Source organism: Miniopterus schreibersii, assembly GCF_964146895.1.
Source record: "Miniopterus schreibersii genome assembly, chromosome: 4".
Taxonomy (NCBI): Eukaryota; Metazoa; Chordata; class Mammalia; order Chiroptera; family Miniopteridae; genus Miniopterus; species Miniopterus schreibersii.
The window spans coordinates 47742500-47765669 of NC_138105.1; the positions used below are offsets into that span (position 1 = coordinate 47742500).

The window sequence follows — 23170 nt, forward strand, 5'->3', positions numbered from 1 at the left end:
TAAAGCCCAGGGGCCCAGGGTCTCAGTATTTGAAGGTTATAAAAGCTTCACACACTTTCTAGGCAATTCCTTCTCCCTCTGTATGACTAAATATACAAAAATAGCATCTCCTCTTCCATGGTAGTTTAGGATCAGGCTGGCTGCTAGTGTCTTGCCTGCATCACTTTCTGGCTCCATTATTAGCCTCTCTGTGCCTAAGTTTCTTTGCCTGTAAGATGGAGATAATAACAGTACCTACCGGTAGCTTTGCTGTGGGGATTAAACGAGATCATAGTTAATTTTTTTTTCTAACTGGGGCAGTATAACCTGAGGGCTGAGAGTGTGGACACTGGAGCGAGACTGCCTGTTTCAGTTCCAGCTTTATAACTTCTAGCTGTGTGGGCTTGGGAAGGGGCCTTACTTCTCTGTGTCTCAGTTTTCTCAACTGTACAATGGGGATAATTGTATTATTCATCTTGTTGAGTTTTTTTTTATTTAATGTGTTAATAAATGTAAAAAATTTAAAGCATAGGAGCTTATTTTTATTATAAAATAAATAAAGCTCTTAAGATAATTTCTTCACTGACCTGGCTGGAGAAAGAAAGCTGGCCTTGCTACAATTCTCTAGCTCCTTGGAAGAGAAGTCTGGGGCTCCCATATCTTTATCTTGTTGACTTTTTCTTTCTCACACTCGTAATTTGAAAGGCAATGGGGAGTACGGGAGGGTCTTTAAATCTTTCAGGCAAGCTCTAAAAACAGAGGGAAGGAGCTGGGCCAGCAACCCTCCACGTCCGTCCGGCGGTGGTAGTTGTCGCAGTCACACCAGCGCCGGGCGGGGCCCAGATCCCCGCTCCGGGCGCGGGTTGGGGCGGCCAGCAGGGGGCGCGCGGGGCGCCGACGCTGCCGGAGCCGCGGGCCGAGCGCACTCGCCATGAGCTGGGTCCGGCGGCGCCTGCTGCGGGCGGCTGTCCCGCTCGGGCTCGGGCTCGGGCTCGGGCTCGGGTCCCCGCTCTCGCGGGCGGCCGCCCGGGGCGCAGCGCTGCGGACGCTGGGCACGGCGGCGGCGGCCGGCGCGGGCGAACGGCCGGGGGTGGGGGACTGCGCCGTGCGCATTGGCTGCGCCTCTGGCTTCTGGGGAGACACCGCGGCGTCAGGTAACCCGGCGGCCGTCTGCGCCCCGCGCTCACCCGGCGGAGCCTCTTTCTGCCCCGCGCTCCGGGAAGGAAAAGTTGGAAGGGAGGCGCGGGGAGTCCGCCGCAGCGCCGGAGGGAGGGAGACGCCCGGCGGGGGCTCGGGACCCCGGGAGGGTTGGCGCCCCTGGGCTGCGCTTCCCTCTGCCGCGCGTCCCAGCCTCGCCGCGACCTTTCCCCTCCCGGGGCGGCGTGGCCGGGCGTCTGCTTGGCTCGGCTCCGCGGGCAGAGGGCCCGCCTTCCTCTCCTCGCCCTGGGGCCGCCGGCCGCTCGCTCCCAGCCCCGTCCGTCTCTCCCCTCCCTTGGAACTCGCCGCTTTCCTAGGCTGCAGAAGTTCAGCAGGCTTGGGCAGCAGAGTGACTTCTAACTGGTCGAGCCTCCTTGGTTGGTGGTGGTTGTGATTTGACGGGAGCAGCTGGGACTGTTAAAACGGGCTTTATACCTAAATGATTTAGATTTCTTGTGCCTTTGGCCCCCTAAAAATTTGTTAGAATTTTTAAATCTTAAAATGAAAATTTAATTTAAAACTAAAACCTAAAGTAAAAATGTAGCCTCCCTCTCCCTCCTTTTGGGCACCTTGATAAAGAAATCAAGTGAAGGAAAGAGGGTGGGGAATCAGATCCCCATTATTCAAACTCTGACTACACACGGTGCTAGAAACATGGGAATGGGGCCTGGGGGGACTTATGACCTCTTTATTTACATGGAAGTCATCTGGTGAAGTACTATGCCCAGAGAATTCCTTCTGAGGCGATGTAAACATTTCTTTGCATTGCAGTGTGTTTCGACACCTGGGTGTGCTCTGGTGGCAGTGTCTGCCTCTTTCATTTGAGGTGAAAGGTGTTGCCTCTGGCATGAAATCCTAACCATTGTCTCACTGTCATTGTGCCCGAAGTTCTAATGTTGAAGTTTATTCCTTTTTGTTTACAGTCTTAATGTTCTTTTAAGGCCTCTTCCTGATTCACAGTTATCAAGGGGAGGACGACATCATAACATGTTGTTGAAGAGCCTGTTCTGGGATTCAAGAAATACGGCCAACTTCTTTTTTTAAAATTAATTAATTAATTTTTTATTTTTAAAAAATTTATCTTTATTGTTGAAAGTAATGTCCTATTCCCCTACCCCCCCAATTGACCCCCTCCACCTTGCTCCCACCCCTTCCCCAGGCCTTCACCCCGTTATTGACTGTGTCCATGGGTTATGCTTATACGCATATAACTTCTTTGGTTAATTTTTTCCCACCCTCCACCCCCCTTCCCTCTTTCCTCTGAAATATGATCATCTGTTGCCTGCATCAGTGTCTCTGGATCTATTTAGTTCGTCAGATTGTTTTGTTCATTAGCTTCTTATTAAAGAAGACCCTTCAACATTTCCTGTAGTGCTGGTCTAGTGGTGATGAATTCCTTTGGCTTTTCCTTGTCTGAGAAGCTCTTTATCTGACCTTCAGTTCTAAATAATAGCTTTGCTGAGTACAGCAATCTTGGTTGTAGTTCCATGTTTTTCATCACTTTGAATATTTCTTGCCACTCCCTTCTGGCCTGCAAGGTTTCTGTTGAGAAATCAGCTGGCAGTCGTATGGGTGCTCCCTTGTAGGTAACTAACTCCTTTTCTCTTGCTGCTTTTAGGATTCTCTCTTTGTCTTTAACCTTTGGCATTTTAATTATGATGTGTCTTGCTGTGGGCCTCTTTGGGTTCCTCTTGTTTGGGACCCTCTGTGCTTCCTGGACTTGTAAGTCTATTTCTTTCCCCAGGTAGGGGAAATTTTCTGGAATTATTTTTTCAAATAGGTTTTCAATTTCTTGCTCTCTTTCTTTTCCTTGTGGCACCCCAATAATACAAATGTTGGACCTCTTGAAGTTTCCCAGAGGCTCCTTATGCTATCTTCGTATTTCTGGATTCTTTTTTCTCTGCTCTTCTGGTTGGGTATTTTTTGTTTCCTCATGTTCCAAATTGCTGATTTGATTCTCGGCATCCTTTACTATTGGTTCCCTGTAAATTATTCTTCATTTCAGTTCTTGTGGCCTTTATTTCAAATTGATACTTTAGTATGTCATCGATTTTCTCAGTTATTTTCGTAATACTCTTGCTAATATGGTTGAGCATCCTTATAAACAAAATTCTGAACTCTGTATCTGTTAGCTTGCTTGGATCTATTTCATTTAGTTCCTCCTCTAGAGATTTCTTCTGTTCTTTCCTTTGTGAAATGTTTCTTTGCCTCCGCATTTTGGCTGCTTTCTGGTGTTTGTTTCTAGGTATTAGGTAGAGCTGCTGTGTCTCCTGGAATTTGTAGGGTGGCTTTGTGTAGTAGGTGTCCTGTAGGGTCCAGTGGCTCAGCCTCCCCAGTCACCTGAGCTGGGCCTTCTAGGTGCTCCCTGTGTGGGCTGTGTGCACTGTCTTGTTGTATTTGAGCCTTGGTTGCTGTTGGCAACCCTCAGAGACAGTCCCCGCTGGTTTTCACAGCCCGAAGTTGTGGGGACTTCTCTTCCCGGCCCTAGAACCCTGGGCTGGGGGCCTGATGTGGGGATGGGACCCCTCATCCCTCCGGGAAACCTCCACCACAGAGATGTCCCTCCCGGATTTAACCCACAGCACCGGGTGTGGGCCTGCGGCCGCGTCTCTGAAATTCAGCCCCGATCCGCCCGCGTTTCCGCCCCTCCTACCCTCTCGATGCTCCTTCAGTTCCCTGGTTGTAGGGCTTCTGTGCAGCCAGATTTCAGGAGGTTCTGAGTGATGTTGGTTCTGTATTTTAGTTGTAATTTTGATGTGGTTGCAGGAGGCGGTGGGTACAGCTGTTTTCTACGCTGCCATCTTGTTTCCTCTTCCTGGCCAACTTCTGAAGGCTCGTGTTCTCTTTTGGGTTCTGGGCCTAGTTCTGCTGCTAATTGGCTATGTGACCTTGGTGTTCAATTTATTTAATCTCTTGGGACTTTGATTTTCTTTTTTCAGGGACACTGGGACTAATAACCTCCACCCATTTGGCCAATGACTACTAAATGGAGGGGTCAATGTTGGTCCTTATCTTCCTTAACTTACCCCAGTGGTATTGACCAAATTGATCACTGCCTCCATAAAATGCATTCTTCTTGAAGTCTTGTGAACTTTTCCTCCTTTCTTCCTGTCCAGTCCTTCTCAGTGTCCTTGACTGGTTTATGTGCTCTCCTCTAATATATTTAGCATCAACAGTAGACTCCACATTTATGACTCCAACATAGACTTGTCCTGCTTTAAATTCCGTGTTTGGGTATCCAGCTGCCTTCTTGATGTCTCCTGGAAGAGGTATCTTAGAAGAAACGTTTAAAGCTCAATGCCCTAATCTACTCCCCTAGTCTTATCTATCTCAATAAATGGCAAACCTGTCTTTCCTTGCTCAGGCCAAACCCTTGCGGGCAAACTTGTCTTTCACCATCTCTCTCATCAAAACCACCATCTCCCTAATTGGACTATAGCAGTAGCCTCCTACCTAGTGTGTTTGTTTTTTCCCTTGCCCTTCTGCAGTTTATTTTCCTCATAGCTGCAAGTAATCATGCAAGCCAGTCATGTCCTGCATTGAATGAAAACTGTCCAATGATTTATCTCATTCTCAGTAAAATCCAAAATCCTTAGAGGGATCTAAAAGACTATGTCATTTAGTCTCAGCTGCCTTTCTGATCTCATCTCTTTCCTGTTTGCTCACTAACATTGCTGGCACATTAACCTCCCAGCTATGACACCAGTATGCCAAGCACATTCCCATCTTGGGCACTTAGTAGTCTTTCCATCTGGAATACTCTTTACCTGGACAACCCATGGCTGGCTCCTTCACTTCCTTCTGTTCTCTCTTCACTCAGATATTAACTTGTCAAAGACACCTACCCTTGATCACTCCATATCCAATAGCTACAGTTCTACCTAATCCTTCTTGGGACTTCCTAACCCTTTATCTTTATCTTCCTTTCTTCACAGCACTTGCCAGCTGACAAATATTTGTGGGGCTTTTTTCCCCCTTCCCACATGTGTCTCCCCCCCCCCCCCATGTAAACTCCAAAGAGTTTGGAAAGCAGAGATTTTTGACAATTTTGATCGCTGCTGTGTCTTTATTGCTCAGCATGTGTCTTAGTTCCATTGGGCTGCTATAAAAAAAAAAAAACCAGACACTGGGTAGCTTATAAACAACAAGTTTATTTCTCACAGTTCTGGAGTCTGGAAGGCCAAGAACAGGGTGCCAGCATAGTTGAGCAAGGGCCTCTTTCAAGTCAAAGACTTCCTGTATTCTCGTGTGTTGGAAGGAGCTAGGGAGCTCTGTGTGGTCTCTTTTACGAGGCCACTAAACAAATTCATGACCAAAGGCTCAACCTCTTAATACCATGACATTGGGCATTGGGATTGCAACAAATGAACTTTGTTTGAGACACAAACACTCAGACCATAGCAGCCTGTATGGTTATTGACGCTATTGAATGAATGAGTCTGTAAGTGATTTGTAATATATCACAGGGCTAAAGTCAAGTGAGTGAGGATGTTGGCTGTGGCCAGTAAATGTCTTTATTTTCCAATGAAGTAAAAAGGCTTTGTAAGTACTTACAGGACTGGGACCAAGTTCTGTTCTGGCACAGCACCTCTCACACTCAGTGTGTCAGATATGTATCCATTGTACTTAAGATTGTGGAATATTCACATAATCTGAATTGTTTTAATTTAACATTTACTCATCAATAACTATTTCTTGAGCACTGTGCTGGGCCTTAGGAATGCAAAACAGAAAACTTATTTCCTGAAGCCAAGATAATTTTCATTGGTCTTTCTTTGTTTTATCTCCAGATTTATACCAAATTCATCACGTTGTTTACCTTTCAAAAACCCAGGACTCTCAACAAGGAATAAGAACCTCTTTTTGTAAATATAAACCATAGAGAATATTTTTATGATTAATTCTATCTTCTCATCATTTATTTACTTTGAAAAAGTTCTGATTATCACAGTGTACAAGCAAGTTTGTTCATTTGGTTCTCCAATAGCCCTCAGCCCTACGGTTAGAGTGGGCCACGTTGTTTCTAAATCTGACCCTCAGACTCCATCCCCAAGAGGATGACTGCGGTGAGGGCGCCTTGAAGCCCTCTGGCGAGGGTCGTCTAGGGAGGCCTCTGCTGCGTCTGCATCCCTGCACCTTCCCTTTGGGCTTTGGGCTGCTTCCAGGTTCCTGTACACTGAAGGGAAGGCAGACTGACCGCCTGTCCTGCTCCTTCTTGAAATTCTCCACTGTGTCTTACACTTGTTCAGATGCCTTTCCTGAAGAAAGCAGGTTTCATGAGCCACTCCATCTGCTTCTGGACTATTGAAACACCGACAGATATGATTTAAGAATCCAAACAAGGCAATGCTTAAAAATACATGACGACTTTGCAATGCAGTTGGATTTTGCATTGTTTCTGAAGCCTCCTGTGGTCATCTGAGCTATCCATCAGCCACAGAGCAGACTTTGCCTGATCTCTGTGGCATCCCTTTGTTCTTGTCTTCCTTTTCTCCCTTACCACGCTGTTCCCACGAATGCAGGCACAACCATTTGTTCTGCCTGTTTGAATTTCACACTATTGCTAAACATCTTGACCTAAAGTCCCAAAGCGAGATATTTCTTCCTACTCTGAAATCACTGATGAAAAGATTCTGCTCTGTGTGCTGTCTGTAGAATGGCTTCATTGGGGATTGAAAGGCATTTCATCAGATTGTACTGCTTCTCGTGTCAGTGTAGTTGCTGTTGACCTTTCAAGTGTCGTGGAGAAATAACATAGCATTAATTATAGAGCCATTTATCTTTCAATAATCTTCCCATTTTAATGGTTTTTTTCATATGTACATCATGTCTGAGTTTACTCTTTTATAATGGTAAAAGCCTTCCATCTGTCTTATATGGTATTATAGTTGCATTATACTGGAAAAAATATGTAAATGACTATCTCAGTAACTAAGAAATACTTCCAACACTGTATTTATTTTATAGACTTATGTAAGATGTGGCTGTGGCCAGCTCTCTAACCTAGTGGAAATGTTTCCATCTGTGAGAAACCTTTACATAAAATCTTTACAGTAGGTTTTAGGAATTTCACCATGTCAGAATAAAGAATTCTGTGCAGACAAGACATTAGAGGCTTAAGTAATCCTTGGGTATGCCATGATAGCTTATGAAGAGTGAGAGATGTGATGTGAAGAAACCTTCAAGAAGAGCTTATTTGAAATGTACTCTCGTTTGTTCAACTGTATTCAGCCAGCTTTGGCTAAGTACCATCAGGTGCAGTGCTGGAGACAGGGACACCATGTTAAGACAGAGCTCCTACCCTTAAACATACACTGTTTAGGAGGACAACATATCTTATGATAGCATTTTTCTTTAGACTTTTATGCTTCTTGTGTTTTACTTTGGGAATTGCCTTTGAGGTTTTTAATAACACAACCAATTATTTTAGAATGATGGAAGAAGGAAACTAGGAGCTTGCTAAGAGCAGATGTTCCCTTTGCCCTCACCTATTTCTGTCATACCGAAAACTGTGAGCAGAATTGATTTTTGCCTGAATTGATTGTGAGCTTAGAATAGCAAAAATCTCTTTTACAAAGAGATCCTTGCCATTCGAACCAAATAATTTCTGTAGAGCACTGGAAATGGGGAGATCTACTACCATGGCCACAGATTATTTTTCTGCTACCCTATAATAATTTACTTTTCCTTTAGTTAGAATGATGAAGTGTGTGGAGTATCACCCCAAAATAACAGTGCTTGAATGTAAAGTACAGTGACCAAAAACTCAATCAGCTGGGCCTGGCCGGTGTGGCTCAGTGGTTGAACATCGGCCCATGCACCAACAGGTCACCAGTTTGATTCCCTGTCAGAGGACATGCCCGGGTTGTGGCACTATCCCCTGTAGGGGGCTTGCAGGAGGCAGCCCATCTATGTTTCTCTCTCATTGATGTTTCTATCTCTCTATTTCTCTCCTTATCTCTCTCTCTAAAATCAATAAAAACGTATTTTAAAAAAACACCTCCTTTAGCTGGAAAGGATTCCCAGGGGCATGCCCACAAAACACATAAACGTATATGATTTGCTTCTGATTTTGGAATGTAAAGAAAATAAGATTTGATTCATACTTTTTAAAAATGCTGATTAAATTATTTTTAAATTTAAAAGTAAATTACACTTTGTGCTTTCCCTCTAGTTCCTCAGCTACTATACGGAGAGAAGCTGGACTACCTGGTTTTTGATTATCTCTCGGAGATAACTATGTGCCTGCTAACTGCTGCAAAAATAAAGTCATCTGTAAGTTAATTATTGTAATCATTTTAATGACCATAAAATGATACCTTAAAAGATAATTACACAAGACAATGTTTGCATAAGTGACTTATAAAACTTAAATTGGTAGGTCTCATTGTTAAAAAAAGTGTAAGTTGTTTGGTTATTTACAGTCACTTTAGTCACAGTTGCCTTAACGAACTACAGCTAACTGTGGAAGAGCTTTGCTCACAAAGATGGATAATGTAACCTTATTTATAACATGCACACACACAAAAGGCCTAAATAGCCAACAATAAGGAAATGGTTAAGCAAATGGTGAGAGATCCAGATAATGAAATCTTCTGTAGCCACTAGATTATAGATATGAAAAGCTTTATTAGCATGAAAAATTGCTTATGTTGTCATATATAATACATGACCAGTGTCTTATCCTAACTTCGAAATATTTGTTAATTCCAGTGAATTACTTAAAAAAATTGTTTCTGATACATAAGGCCAAGAAATTGCCCGAGGCATGGAGTATCCCAGCAGAAATTCCACTTAGGAGAACCATTTAAATTATGCAGCTTACTAGAAAATACATACAAGCCTTAGTGTAGCTATGTGATCAACTTTGTGATATTTAGTCCATGTAAGCAGTTGCTTTTACTTGGTAGAATTAATTTAAAAGTGAACCCGGCTGGCATGGCTCAGCGGTTGAGCATTGACCCAGGATCCAGGCGATCGGGGTTCGATTCCCCGTCAGGGCACATGCCCAGGTTGCGGGCTCGATCCCCAGTCGGGAGCGTGCAGGAGGCAGCCCATCAATGACTCTCTCATCATTGATGTTTCTGTCTCTCTCTCTCTCCCTATCCCTTCCTCTCTCTGTAAAGATATTTAAAGAAAAAAAAAATGAACCCATAGTAACAACTAATTATCTACTTTGTGCTTTAAACTGCTCTTACTCCACTGTACCCTTTTGGTTTCCTGCATCTGTTTCTATAATCTACCAAATAAAGGTGAAATCATTAGCTTCTCTTGACAATTAGTGTAGGGTATGCTAAGGACATGTACAGTGTTGGGAATTTTAGTTTCTAATAAAACTTTAGAGTTAAAACTGCTATGGATCCCAAAAGAGAAGTGATTAATTTGTTTAGCTATCATCCTTATTTCATCTCTTTGGTAATAATGCAAGTTGAGTTTATTTTTAACATCATATAGATCTTTCCATTGATTGATTATAGTCTCAGATTCACAAGGGATTAGTTCTTTTCAGACAACGTAAGTATTATAATTACTTAAAATTTAATGTAGTTTTGCAAGTAATTAAATGATTGGTTAGTCTGTTGCCTTTGAGTCAAACCAAATTTCATAATGGATAACACATTTATTTTTATGTTTTAGGGTTTGGGCTATGTTCCTGATTTTGTACAGACCGCCATGGCTCCATATATAAAGGATATTTACAAGAAAGGTAATTTGAAAAATATTCGTCATTAAATAATCTTATATTTCTGTATTTAATGGCATGTCAAATTTTAAGAAAGAGAGGATACAGTATATATTTATATATTATGTAATAGATGCTATATTTAGTTATATTTATATCATATAGATAAGTATATTTGGATATTATGTTTATATAATATAGGTAGGTATTTATTTATGTATATGATATGTAGTCACTAAAAGTAAATAATTAACTCAGTGAACATTCAAAAGGGCTTTATTAGCCACTTTGGTGTGGTTCTGAGGAAAGAAGGCAGTTGTTATTAGGTGAAAGAATATTTTAAAATATAGCCAGTGTTAACCCACCAGCATATTTGGGTTTATTTCCAGTCAGAGAGTTAGAATTGTACTAGTTCGCTCTCTCTCACCCTGGGTCTCTGGCTCAGGAAAATCTTATTGAGATGACTCCCTGAAATCAGATTGAAACTTGTGGCTCTGGGACCCATAAAAGCTGCTGACTATACTTGAACCAAATCCAAGACTCTGGCCTTGTTATCGTAGTGCTGTGATTTATTGGGCTAACAAAGAAAGTCTTTTGCAGTTGGATCCTAAGGTAACTTCAAGTGGCATTACTGAATATCTCTTAAGTACTGAAAATGTATCTCTGCTTAAGAATGATAGATGCCTTACAATATGTTGTTATTTAAGATCTTTAAGATGAAAATCTTTAAGATGAAGAGCTTTGAATAATTGCTAGTCTGATGTAGTTATTATGTACCCTTTAGTTTTATTGTTGATGCATTTCAGATTACAGGTTAGAAGGCTCTGTTTTCTAAAATATCATTATTTTCCACTAGGGGGAGCTATATCCCCTCTTTGAAAAAATAAGTTATCTTGAAAGGCAAAAAGAACGCAAGGGGTCAGACTTACCAAAACTTCTTATGAACCTTAGGTATTGGTAATAAATTTGTTATTTTTATATTATCTTTCATTTTGGAATCATAAAATGTCAGTTAATACACAAGGGCATCTACTGCTCTTGCTACATATTAAATATAGTTAGACATCACAGCACAAACAAAGTCAAAGTCACAGCGCTTCATGGATGAGAGGTTGGAAACAGAAACAGATTCAAGGGAGGGAGTTTTGGTCAATAAAAATATTAGTTGAAGCCATTTTGGGAAGGGTTGCTGAAGGAGGGATGGGTGGGAATGGATTTAAAGGAAAGTAGGGCTGAGCTTTAGGGAATCCCTGGAAAGGGCAGGGATGGTGGAGGCAAACAGTGAGATATAAAATGTGAGGGGAGGGAAGGGTAAACTGTTGAAGAGACTGGGAAGGACTGGATAGAGCAGGCACCAGAACCCAGGTAGGAGGGAGTTTTGAAGAAGTGCTGGGGGTTGGAGGGAGGTGGAGAGGGAGGTGGAGAGGAGGATGGGGTGGATTCAGATGCACCTGAATAGGCTGAAGAGAGTGAAAACAGGGAAAAATGCCATACATAGAAAGAGGATTAGTGGGTATAAATTCTAATCATTTATACTTAATCATTCTTTGGCCAGTTAGGAGTGGTTTAGCAGAGCATTCAGACCCTTTGCAGATTTTGTCTGATGACCATTAACCACCCACATGGTCCATGTAGAGGTGGAGTCCGATACCACAGATGAGGGCAGACGGAATGGGACAAGCCGGGTTTTCATCCTGCCGCTGCCCCTAACAAGCTGCATGACCCTGGACAAGTCACTTCGCTCCTCTTTACCTTAGTTCCTTCATTTGTAAGTGACGTGGTTGGATTGGTCAAGGTTTCCTAATTTGGCATCACTGTGTCCAAGGCTAGACTTTGGGGAATCTGACATGCCCCTGAAATTATAACCAAAAAAAAAAAAAGCTTTTCTCTCTCAGGAGAAAATCCATAGTTCTTACCAGGTTCCCCAAAGGATAATGAATCTTTAAAAGATAAGCACTCCTGGATTAGCTGATCACTACTCTCTACTTTAGAATTCTGGAATGTTGACTCTCCCGCCTTAGGCACTCAGGAGTAGTGGTCTATGTGGCCTGTCTCAGCAAATCACTGTCAGAGTTCAAATTAAAGATTAGAGTTTTAAAAATGTGATTGATTGGATCAGTCCTCTCTAGAGGATTGTTTAGAAAATCCAGAGAATTTTTAAAATTAGAAGTAGTCACTTCATTTATAGCCCACAGATATTTTTATTAGGAGCCAATGGTTACATCTCCATTCATATCAGTTACCAGCCATGCATCTGATGAGCTTAAACCCCAGAAGCGGCTTCAGCCACTTAAATATTATATAGGGATACCGTTGCCTTTGGTGTGTTTGCCTCTAAAAGGTAAAAGCAACAACAAAAAACAATGGGAAGAGAAAGTTCTTTGAATGGAAACTGCTGATTGAACTTGCATCAGAGTGACTGCATGTTTCTCTCTGGCAGGCGTGCGTGTGATCAGCAATGCTGGGGGGACCAACCCCCTCATGTGTGCTGCTGCCCTGGACAAGATGGCCAGGAAGGCTGGCGTTGACTTGAAAATAGCAGTGGTCACTGGAGATGACATCCTGGGAGAGGTTATTGACATTTATGTGAAATGCTCCTAAGCAAGAAGCTGTCATATCGTGTGATAAACAATTAGGATCATTTACATTCATCTAATTATTGAATTTGAGTATACCTCGTTGGACTGAGCTATAGAAATCTCTTTCTAATCTGTGTCACTTTAGTCTAGAAAATTTGCTAGGGCAGCTACCTGGATTGGTTATCTATTTATGGTAATAAACCACTTATGTGTGTGGTATGAAAGATTTACCGATTCACTGAAGACAGTGTTTAAAATAACTTTGGACCCTCCTTCCAACATGGAAGTCTAAATTGAAATTGTGCTTCTTACAAAACATGAAGTTATTTAGCACAAGTCATTGCCTTTCTAGTCTTAACATTATTTGGGTTCCAGCTGATGGATTTTGCTGTGGGGGATACATTCTGTGTCACAACAGGAAGGGAAATAAATTAATACTTTTTTTTATGAACACTTCAGTTTGACACCCTAGATGCTTCTATCAAGCATCTGGCTTTTCATTGGCGCTGTTTTCTTAGGCTGAGCTTGGCTCCCAGTGAAATGCAAAGGGTGTAAAATCCTACTTGTGAAATGCAAACCATTTCTGTGGGTCCTTGGATACTTGTGCTAGCTGTCAGGAACACACAAATCAGTTGACTCATTTGTTTGAGTGTAAACAGAACAGATCTGCTAATTAGCTCTATCTTACTAGAGCCTTTGGCCTCACTCAAGCCTACTAAATGTCCTGTCTGTGCAGGTTTAGATTCATGATTTGTAAAAACTGCTGTGGAGATAACCTTGCACAGCTGTCCTATTTCTGTGTAAATAGTATACATTTTAAATTTATCTGTATCCTTCTTCTAACTTCTGAGTGAATTTGCTGCCATAACTGTCCATTGATTTATTTTAAATATGATGTTACGTTAGCATGTGGCAGACTTCTGCTTTAATGATCCCACTGTGATGACAAATACAGAAAATCTTATCCAAGAGAATTAAACTGTTTTTCCTTATGGGAAGGAAAATAGCCCTGGAGAGATTTTAATTTGTTTATAGAGTACTAATATGGAAACAATACTATACTGTGAAGCAGGTCCCTGCCTGGGAATATCAGAGTTTGACTTTTAATATGCAAAGCCCTGCCTACTCCTGTTGTAATAGTAACTGAACACAACATAAAATATATACCTGTTGTAATAAATCACATGCTTTCATGTGTATATGTATATTACATTATATTATATATTATAGATATGCTTTGTAATATATATAAACCACCAAATCCCCATTGGTGACTGGACAATGGAGCAGTCCCAACTTTACCCTTTGATGGTGAAGTTGCTTTAGCTTCGGTGCCACTCCGTGCTGTGGACAGACTTCAGGGGAACAGAAAGTGTCCTCCACCTTTAGAGCCTCTGTAAGGCGATTACATGTTCCTTTTATGAGTGACCATCTCTATACAGCTATAGCTGGTGCTGTTGTGGTTCACACAATTTTCAGGTGCTTTGTCCTGTTTTCCATAACTCTAGCCTGAGCCCCTCTTTTGAGAAAGGGAGGTTGTAGAGACCACCCCATAACCATGCTCTCTCCAGTCCTTTTGTGCCTGGGAAAATGTGCCCTGGATACATCATTTCATGATTATTGCATGTGTGTGGGGGAACAAAACAAAATTCATGCCTGTCCAGGAAATGTACTGATAACTTTTATTCTGAACTTTGGCTTGATGGGAGGCATGATTCTTTACTGGAGAGAAATTGCTATAGGACCTTTCAAATTCTGCATATCGCTTTGTAAGAACAAGAAGAGATTATGTATGTATTTACACCGATCCTGTGGGATTGACACTCTTAGTATCCTACTTTAAAAAGGAAGAAACTCAGAGAAGCACAGAGAAGCTGAGTGGTTGGCAGGGTCCAGACCCACACGCTTCACCTCTAGGCTTTACTCAGCCTTTCTTGGTTCAGTTCCTTGTCTACAAATGGGGGTGTGATACCTGCTCTATAGGGTTGTTTGGAAAACTAAATGAAACACTGTATGAAAAGTGCCTGAAATAAAATACCTTTTTCAATATATATTAATTTCTTTACTCCAATAATGAAATGTATAGGACTCTACTTATCTATTACATGTTTTTATTGTCTAGCATATGCAGGGTGGGGCAAAAGTAGGTTTACAATCGTGAGTACACTAAACAAATTATTCTTATTTATTTCATTATTGTATTATTTTCCGTATGAACAACAGTGATTCTACTTTTTATAATTAAAAAAACTCTCTATGAATAAAGGTTTAAAATATTTTTGTAAACTATTTATAGAAGGAGACTCTGCAAGGATCTGCTATCACAGATATGGAGAGTGGGAAGAAATTTCCAGACACCATTGAGAGCATGAACGTGTACCTTGGGTAAGGTCTTTCTCTTATGTTCTTTATTCCTCCTGCCCTCCCTTCTGTCCTTTTGAGTATAGATGGATGCATGTGGCTTCAAAGGGCTGGTCATTTAAAAAGCCTTTGTCCCAGGGTGCCAGGTAGCAGCAGAAACTCTTAGGAATATCAATAAGACTTTCTCAAGACCCACCGTAGTTTGTCAGACCACACAATAGGCCTGAGTAAAGGAGGCAGACATTCCCTGACAACTGTAGCTGCTACAGCGGTGTCCCCTTGCCTTATCTAAACTAATAGCAGGACAGAAAGAGGAATTTATCTCTAAGCCTTGGGAGTTAAAAACTGGTTGTAAGAGGTTGGAAGGATGGAGCTCTGTGTTCTTGGTACTTCCATTGCCTTCTAAGAGCCCGGCAAGGTGCAGGCGGGGCTGGGGGCTGGGGGCACACAGCTGAGTAAACCTGTTCCAGGCCTCAATGAACTGACCAAGGACCTACAAGAGGGATGTGCTGGGATCCCTTTCTGCCTCCCACTGCGCTGTGTTCTTTCGGGTTGGGAATTCTCCTTGTCTCTGAATGCCTAGAGTGAGTCCCAGGTCCTTTCCACAGAGGGCGCTTGGTAAATGGATTTTGATCGAACCAACTAACAGTGATTTAGACTGAGAAGCTGAGAATAGTGTTCAGAGCACCACTGGCCTGTGGGCATTTTTCAGCGCCATTCAATTTAACACAACCTAACACAAATGCCCTATTTCTCTCTCTCTGCTTAACCATAACTTTTGCAAAGCCTAGTGGAAATTCTTCCTCTTGCTCCTTCTCTGAACTCACGTGGCACTTAGTTCACGGCTGGGCACTTGGTTCCCCAGCTTGATGGCATGTCCAGACATGTTCTGTCCACTTCTGTGTCCTTGGCTCCTGTCATTGCATCACGTACCTCGTTGGTGCTCAGTAAATGTTGAATCTAATAATGGATGGTGGGTAGATCATAGAGATATGATGTTGAGAGAGACTTTGGAAATTCAATAAGGCAGGAATAAGATTTTTCTGAGAGCAGACTAGCAGATGTTTTTGAAAGCAACAGTTTATTTCATTTTAAATATAAGAGCTCCTTCAGAGTAATGGCTGAGCTGATAAATAAAATGGCACCAGAAATAAGTGGACATAGTATTTCTTGAAAACATAGCCTTTAAATGTTTTTTTAAAAAGAAAAGAAAGACAGTAAGAGAAGGAGGGGAGGGGAAGGGAGGGGAGGGGAGGGGAGGAGACTTATCTGTCTTGGCCTGGGATTCTTTGTGGGGAAACAGTGTCTCCTTTGAGAATCTGTCATCAAAGACCTGGCTTCACACAGGTTGGTGTCCAAATGTATACTACGTTTGTGGTTGGGGAAAAGCATAATCCAAGTAATTTATTTAGTAATTTACTTAAAGAAGTTTATGGTTGCTAGTATCCCCAGCACATCTGGCAGAAACAAATGCAAATCCAGATGTTCCCTCAAAAGAGGCTGTTCCACAGATAAAGCCTCACGAAACTTAATAGGAATTCACAACCTGAAATTTTAACACAAATGTAAATGTCCACGGAATTCATAAATTGGATCTTTTCCACACCGAATGCAATAGGCATGTTAAAGATGTTTAAAGAAATAAAGATGAAATAAAAACCGGAGCAGGGAACAAGCTTTCCGAGAAGGCCTAGATGGATTTGAATAGAAACCAAACTTTATTAATCGAACATGTAGTCATTGAAATAAAAACTCAATGGGTAGAATAAACAGTAGATTAGATACAATTAATGGTAGATTCATGATTTAGACAATGGGTCTGAGAAAATGACTGAGAATGCAGCGCAGGTTACAGAGATGGAAAATAAAAGAGAAGTTAGAGATAGGTGGATAGAATTATAAGATCTAATGTTCTGTCCAATTAAGAGTGCTAGAAGAGAATATAAAGAATGGGGGGAAAGCAGTGTCCAGAGACAATGGGTGAGAATTATTCAGGTTTGATGAAACATATTTATCCACAGGGTCAAGAAAGAGTCAGCCCTGGCCGGTGTGGTTCAGTTGGATGAGCGTCATCCCATTTACCAAAAGGTCACCGGTTTGATTCCCAGTCAGGGCACATGCTGGGGTTGTGGGTTCAATTGCCAGTAGGGGGCATGCAGGAGGCAGCCAATAGATGTTTCTCACATCAGTCACATCGATGCTTTTCTCTCTCTCTCTCTCTCTCTCTCTCTCTCTCTCAAATCAATAAAAACATTTTTAAAGGAGTTACTTCTAAAAACAAAGGGGGGAATCAATCCAAAACAAATTGAACAAAAATATATAACAGTGTGACTTGTCTAAAACCAAAAACTAAGATTGTAAGAGCATCCAAAGAGAAAGGCGGTACACAAATATCAATAATTAGACTGCTAACACGACTCTCAGCAGCAAATTTGGACACCAGGAGATTGTGAAATAGTATCCACGAAGTGAAATGATTGACATCCTAGAATTATATGCCCAGATAAACCAGCATTGTAGAATGGGTACGATGCTGACAGAATACTTGATAAACAGTTCCACAAGAAATAATGATTTAAAATAATAATAATAATAATAATAAATCATAATAGTGGAAGTATCTTGGAGAGTATTTTTGTCCACATCATTTTATGCCTGGAATTACTTGAAGCATATTTGCATCATTGGACAAAATGATAAGCAGTTTTATTTGTTTTAATCAAAAGCTTTAACCTTACTTGGTTAAAAACAGTAACTGGGATGTTCTGTTTCCCAAAGAGCAAGACCCATAAGCAGGGCCCTGGACCTCGGTGCTGACATCGTTGTGACAGGTCGCTGCGTGGACAGTGCTGTCGTGTTGGGACCCCTCATTCATGCTGTAAGTTTATAGAGAAAACACATTTGTCACCTCGAGCGTATCACCTTTGTTTTACTTACTAACACATGTGATTTTCTTTGGCCATTACAGAGTATGTCTTCAGATGCCAATTTGTTAACGTCAAAGTATTAAAAAAAGAAACCAAAAATAAATTGCTTTCCTATTAGAAGTTTAATATGTTTAGTGTACCAAAAGGCACACAGTGAATTCCAAATTTGATTTTATAAAACAATGATGTTCATTAAAATATGGTGGAATAACTTGTTGTTAACCAAATTTTCCAGAGATGACCATGCGAAATTTATAAACTGATATGTGTGGTTGGTATAATCACATTCAGTACCTTGGAATCCTTTAGAATCTTAAGGTTATTAGAAAAGTCTTTAGAGTTTGAGGACCCTTCTATATGTTTGGAGACTACTTTGCTTGTGTTAAATTTTTTTAATAGTAATTGTTCCTAAAATTAGGTGCATTAACCCTTTCCTGGTCAAATTCCTTAGGGACTTGAGGTTCTTTGTTGTAAAATATTCTCAAGTCAAATCCAGCTTCTCAAAGGCACTGGAGGCTCTTTTTCTACACATGGAGAGAAAATGGTAATTGTGTTATATAGATAGAATGACCCATGTTTCAGGCTTCTTGTATCTCCCTGTTCACCCATTCAGACCCAACCCAGTATATAACTTTGCTTTTTTGAAGTTGTGTTCTTGTTTTAAGTCTCCACTCTCCCATGGGAAGCTGCTTCTAAAGCCTTCATGTTGATCCTCAAACACATGTCCTTTCGGGCCCAGCTATTCCTCCAGCAGACCCTTCCCTCCCTTTTCCAGTCAGTTTATTTCTGCCTAGCTCTTACCGAAATTGATCCATCTTTTCCTCTCTTCTTCCTTCCACTCAAGAAGTACTGTTCTTTGTAATCTTGATTTTGCTAATATTTTGAGCAAATTGTATCCTGTGTATACTCAAGAGGCTTCCAATATCTATCATTATCTCTTACCAGTTGTGTAACTTGGGGAAGTTCCATAATCTCCAGGCCTCTTGCTTTCTCATTTTAATATCCATGTGGGTTATTATAAGGATTAAATAAGAGAACCAGGTGAAACACTTAGTACAGTGTCTGTAAGGCCTGAGCAAACATGTTAATTGTTACTAGAGATACGATGAACATCATGGAAGAGAATGTTCAGAGAGCCTAGGAGATTTAGCGGGGGGCTGTAATCCATTCTGAAGGGGACAAGAGGTCCATCAGTGGGAGTGACACTTAAGTTGAGACCTTCAGGATGAATATAATTTGTTCTGGAATAAAACAGAAGTTCGAAGTGGAAGACATAGCACTGCACGTGCCAGGGCCTGAAGTACACAGTGGAGGGATGCAGGACCTGAGAAGCTCCGAGTGGTGGGTGGAGGGAAAGAATAGTGAGAGGTGAGCCTTAGAGAGGTCGGCAGGAGCCAGAGACCAGAGGTCTCTGAAGGTCTTAACTTGACCAACAGTTAAGAGGCACTAATGAAAATTAAAAGCAAGGAAATGGTATAAATGATCCAACCAACTTAGAATTGGACATGGACGTATGTATTGGCTCCAATACTTTTGCTATTTTGTATGAGCTACAGTAGATATCTGTAGCAAATCTTTGTGTCTTTTTAAAAATTATTTCTTTAAGATAAATGCTTCTGGCTTTAAGTGTTAATGAATCAAAAGCACAGTCAGCTCACTAGAGTAAACATGTATGGCACACCTGCCATGTGCAGTTGTTGGGGATCCTAAAACAAGGCTTCAAACTTGTTTTCAGAGAGGTTGATACAATAAGGGATTCAGAGGAATATCTGCAAGGTAAAAACTGCAGATATGTTTTTAATGAAAATAGCTAAAACTGGTAAATGTAGCCTCTTTATTTCTATAAAATTGTGTAAGGCTTGAGGTTACCACAGGGTGGCACTAATACATTTCTATTTGTTTGTGATATATTAATGAGCAGTTTTTCCTCTGCTGATCTATTTTTTGATGAGTTGTAACTGGAAAAATATTTAGGTTTAGCCTGAAATTTTTAAAAATTAGTTTACATTTTAAAAAAAGACATGACAGGATTTTGATTTAAAAACCCAAACATTACATATGTTTTCATAACCACAGAGCCTGACTGGTGGTTTTCTTTAAAAAAACCCCTACATTAATGAGTATTGTGTGTGTATGTGTGTGTGTGTGTGTGTGTGTAAATTTAGGGACATAAGAGGATGAAAGAACCAATTTTTATAGAATTGGTTTATATTCTGACCTTCTATCTGACTGAAATTTTAGCTTTTATGTTTCTTAAATTAGGGATCCTCAATGGTCCATTTCTTCTCTCCCATGGGCCATTAAAGTCTTGGGGGCAGGAAACTTTTATAAAGTTTACTCTGCTATTTATCCCTCCTTCTTCCCCTCTCTGAACATTCTGAATGGATTTAGGGAGCATTTCCTAGTGAGCTTATGTTAATCACAATTACATGTACATAATATGTCTTTCTGATGACGTGACCTCTTTATTATTATGAAATAACCTTTTTTATTCTTAGTAATAGTCTTTGCTCTGAAATCTACCCCATCAGATACTAATGTAGCCATGCTCACTTTCTTTCGAGTCTTCCTTTTTTATTTAATCTGATAATCTTTGCCTTTTAATTTAGAGCGTTTAGATCATTTACTTTAATGTGACTATTGACATAGTTAGGTTTAAATGTCATCTTGCTATTTCTTTTTTTTTTTTTTTTTTTATCTAATTCTTTGTTTCCTATTTTCTGCTTAGTTTGAGATTAAGATTGTGTTTTTCTTAATTCCACTTTATGTCATTTATTGATTTATTAGCTGTAACTCTTTGTTTTGCTATTTTAATGATGGCCTAGTGTTTGTTGTATAATTCTTTAATGTTGCAGTTTACTTTCAAGTGATACTAAACTATTTCACATAGAGCAGAAGAACTTTACAATTATATCCTTCTGTTTTTCCCCCCTCCTATTTTTTGTACCTTTGTTTTCATACTTTTATTTCTATGTATATTGTAAACCCAACAATACATTGTTATTATTTAGTATTTTTCTAATTTATTGTTACTTATATTTTATTGATATTATAATAATAAAATTATGTTAAGTGCTTTAAATGCTAAGAAAAAAACTTCTATATTCACCCATATACTGTAGTTCACATTTCTGGTGCTCTTCTGTCTCCCGTGTGGATCGGTATTTCCATCTAGAATCACTTTCCTTTTGCCTGAGGAACTCTCGTTTGACATTTAGTGTTATGATACAGGTCTGCTGGTGATGAGTCTTTCAGCTTTTGTATGTCTGGAGAAGTCTTTATTTCACCATTGTCTTTGAAAGATATTTTCCCTGAGTATAGAATTCAAGGTTGACAGTTTTTTATTTCTTTCAGTATTTTAGAGTTGTTCTGCCTTCTTGGCATTGCTTCTGATGAGAAATTTGCTTTCATATTTCTCTTTGTATCTCTAGGTGTAATATATCTTCCTTTTGTTGTCTGCTTTTAAGATTTTCTCTGTCACTGTTTTTGAGCAATTTTATTTTAATGTGCCTTTTTTAATATTTCTTGTGCTTGGTGTTTTTGATCTTCATGCTTCTGTGAATTTATAGTTTCATCCAATTAAAAAATATTTTAGCCTTTATTTCTTCAAATATTTTTTTTATGTCCCTCTCCCTCCTCTGGGACTCCAGTTACACATGTATCATGCCACGTAGCATTTTCCAAGAGCTCCCTGATGCTCTCTTTATTTTTGATATTCTTTTTTCTCTCCATGAAACTTTTGATTAGTTTCTACTGCTATGTCTTTACATTAAATAATCATTTTTTCTGCAATGTCTAATTTGCCATTATCACAATCAGTGAGTGTGTTGTTGTTTTTTATCTCAAAATCATACTTGCTATCTTTAGAAATTCAAATTGGGATCTTTTTGTGCTTTAATTTTGTATACGTTTTATTTTTTTCAACGCATAAAATACACTTTCAGTAATGTCTATATTTTAATGTCTGCTAGTTTTACCATCTGTTTAGGATATGGATCTGTTGAGATTTTTCTCTCAATATGGGTCACATTTTTCTGCTTTTTCTGCATGCCTGGTAATTTTGGATGGGATGTCTGTCATACATTGTGAATTTTAACTTGTTGGTTGCAGGATATTTTCATATTCCTGTAAATATTTTTGAGCTTTATCTTGAAATATGATCACTTATTTTATAATTCTTTGAGCCTTTTTGGTCTTGCTTTTAAGATTTGTTAAACAGGACCAGAGCAGCATCTAGTCTAGGATTAATTATTTCCCACTATTGCAGCAAGGCTTTTCTGAACACTACCCATTTTCCTATGAATTGTGAGATTTTCAGTCTGGCTGGTGTCAATATGCACTATTCCTGGACTGAGGGAGCTTCCTCCTACCCCTGTGCTGGCTAGCTCATGGCTGAATACTTGAAAGGGGCCCTGTGGAGATCTCTGGAGTTCTCTCTCTCTGCACGGCTCTCTCTGTGTGGCAGTCTTCCCTGCAAACTCTAGTCATCTTGGTCTTCCTGGACACTCAGCTCCTTAACGCAGGGAGTCCGCCAGATCCCATTTGGACCCCCAGCCCTGGGCCTGGAAACTCAATCCTAGGCTCATTTCGTTTGTTTCACCCTGCTTAGGGATCACTAGTTTCTGTTGCCTGATGTCTAGTGTTTTAAAAACTATTGTTTCATGCATTTTAACTGGCTCTTCTTTTGTTCCAGGAAGTAATTTAACTTGGTCCGGGTTATTCCATCTTGTCCAGGGCAAAATTCTACTTCAGGTTTTCATGAGAGGTTTTTGTTAGTTTCTCCATATAATTTCTTATTTGAATCTATGCAGTAATTTTATTTTTATTGTTATTATTTTTTAAAATTTTATTTTTGTTTAAAATATTACAGATGTCCCTTTTTTCCTATGCAGTAATCTTCAATTGTACTTTAGATCAAGTAGGGAATTATTTTAAACACGTACTATGTAAGGAATCTATATCTTAAGTGGATGAATTGTAAATAAAATAATTAATTTTTGTGTGGTTTTTTTTTCCCCCTCATAGTTTGGCTGGAAAAGCAATGACTTTGATTTATTAGCTGCTGGAAGGTAAGTCTAATAATAATAATATCAGTAGTAATTTTACTCTTTTAACTACATTACAGTAAAATTTACTTAAGCTTTTCAGAAATTAAAATATGGGTCATATTAAATAGGACAGTAATATTTTACACATTTTCTCTGCTGTTCTATAATATAGTGAAAATATAATGTGACACTTTAAGCCTGGTAATACTTACATTTTGAAGCACTTTGGAATTTTCATGGTACTTTCACATATTTTTGTCTCAGTTAATTCTCACAACTTTACAGTAATGCATTAGTCTCATTTTGATCAAAGTCTGTCAGTTGGCCTAGTTTCCTCTGATTTTCAGACCAGGCCACTTTCTGTTATTGCAAGCTAGCCTTTCTGCATGATTGGCC

General features: G+C 40.0%; 1 protein-coding gene across 1 annotated transcript in view; it reads left to right on the plus strand.

Moving 5' to 3' along the window:
• The first annotated feature begins 875 nt into the window (after positions 1–875).
• Positions 876–23170, plus strand: part of LOC308556210 (uncharacterized protein) — a 91800-nt gene continuing 69505 nt past the window's right edge. The window contains exons 1-7 of the mRNA XM_081135381.1: positions 876–1133; positions 8351–8451; positions 9814–9883; positions 12300–12430; positions 14735–14823; positions 17578–17677; positions 22752–22795. Of these exons, the coding sequence (XP_080991507.1) occupies positions 911–1133; positions 8351–8451; positions 9814–9883; positions 12300–12430; positions 14735–14823; positions 17578–17677; positions 22752–22795 (758 nt within the window). The 5' untranslated portion in view covers positions 876–910. The remainder of the gene's footprint in view (positions 1134–8350; positions 8452–9813; positions 9884–12299; positions 12431–14734; positions 14824–17577; positions 17678–22751; positions 22796–23170) is intronic.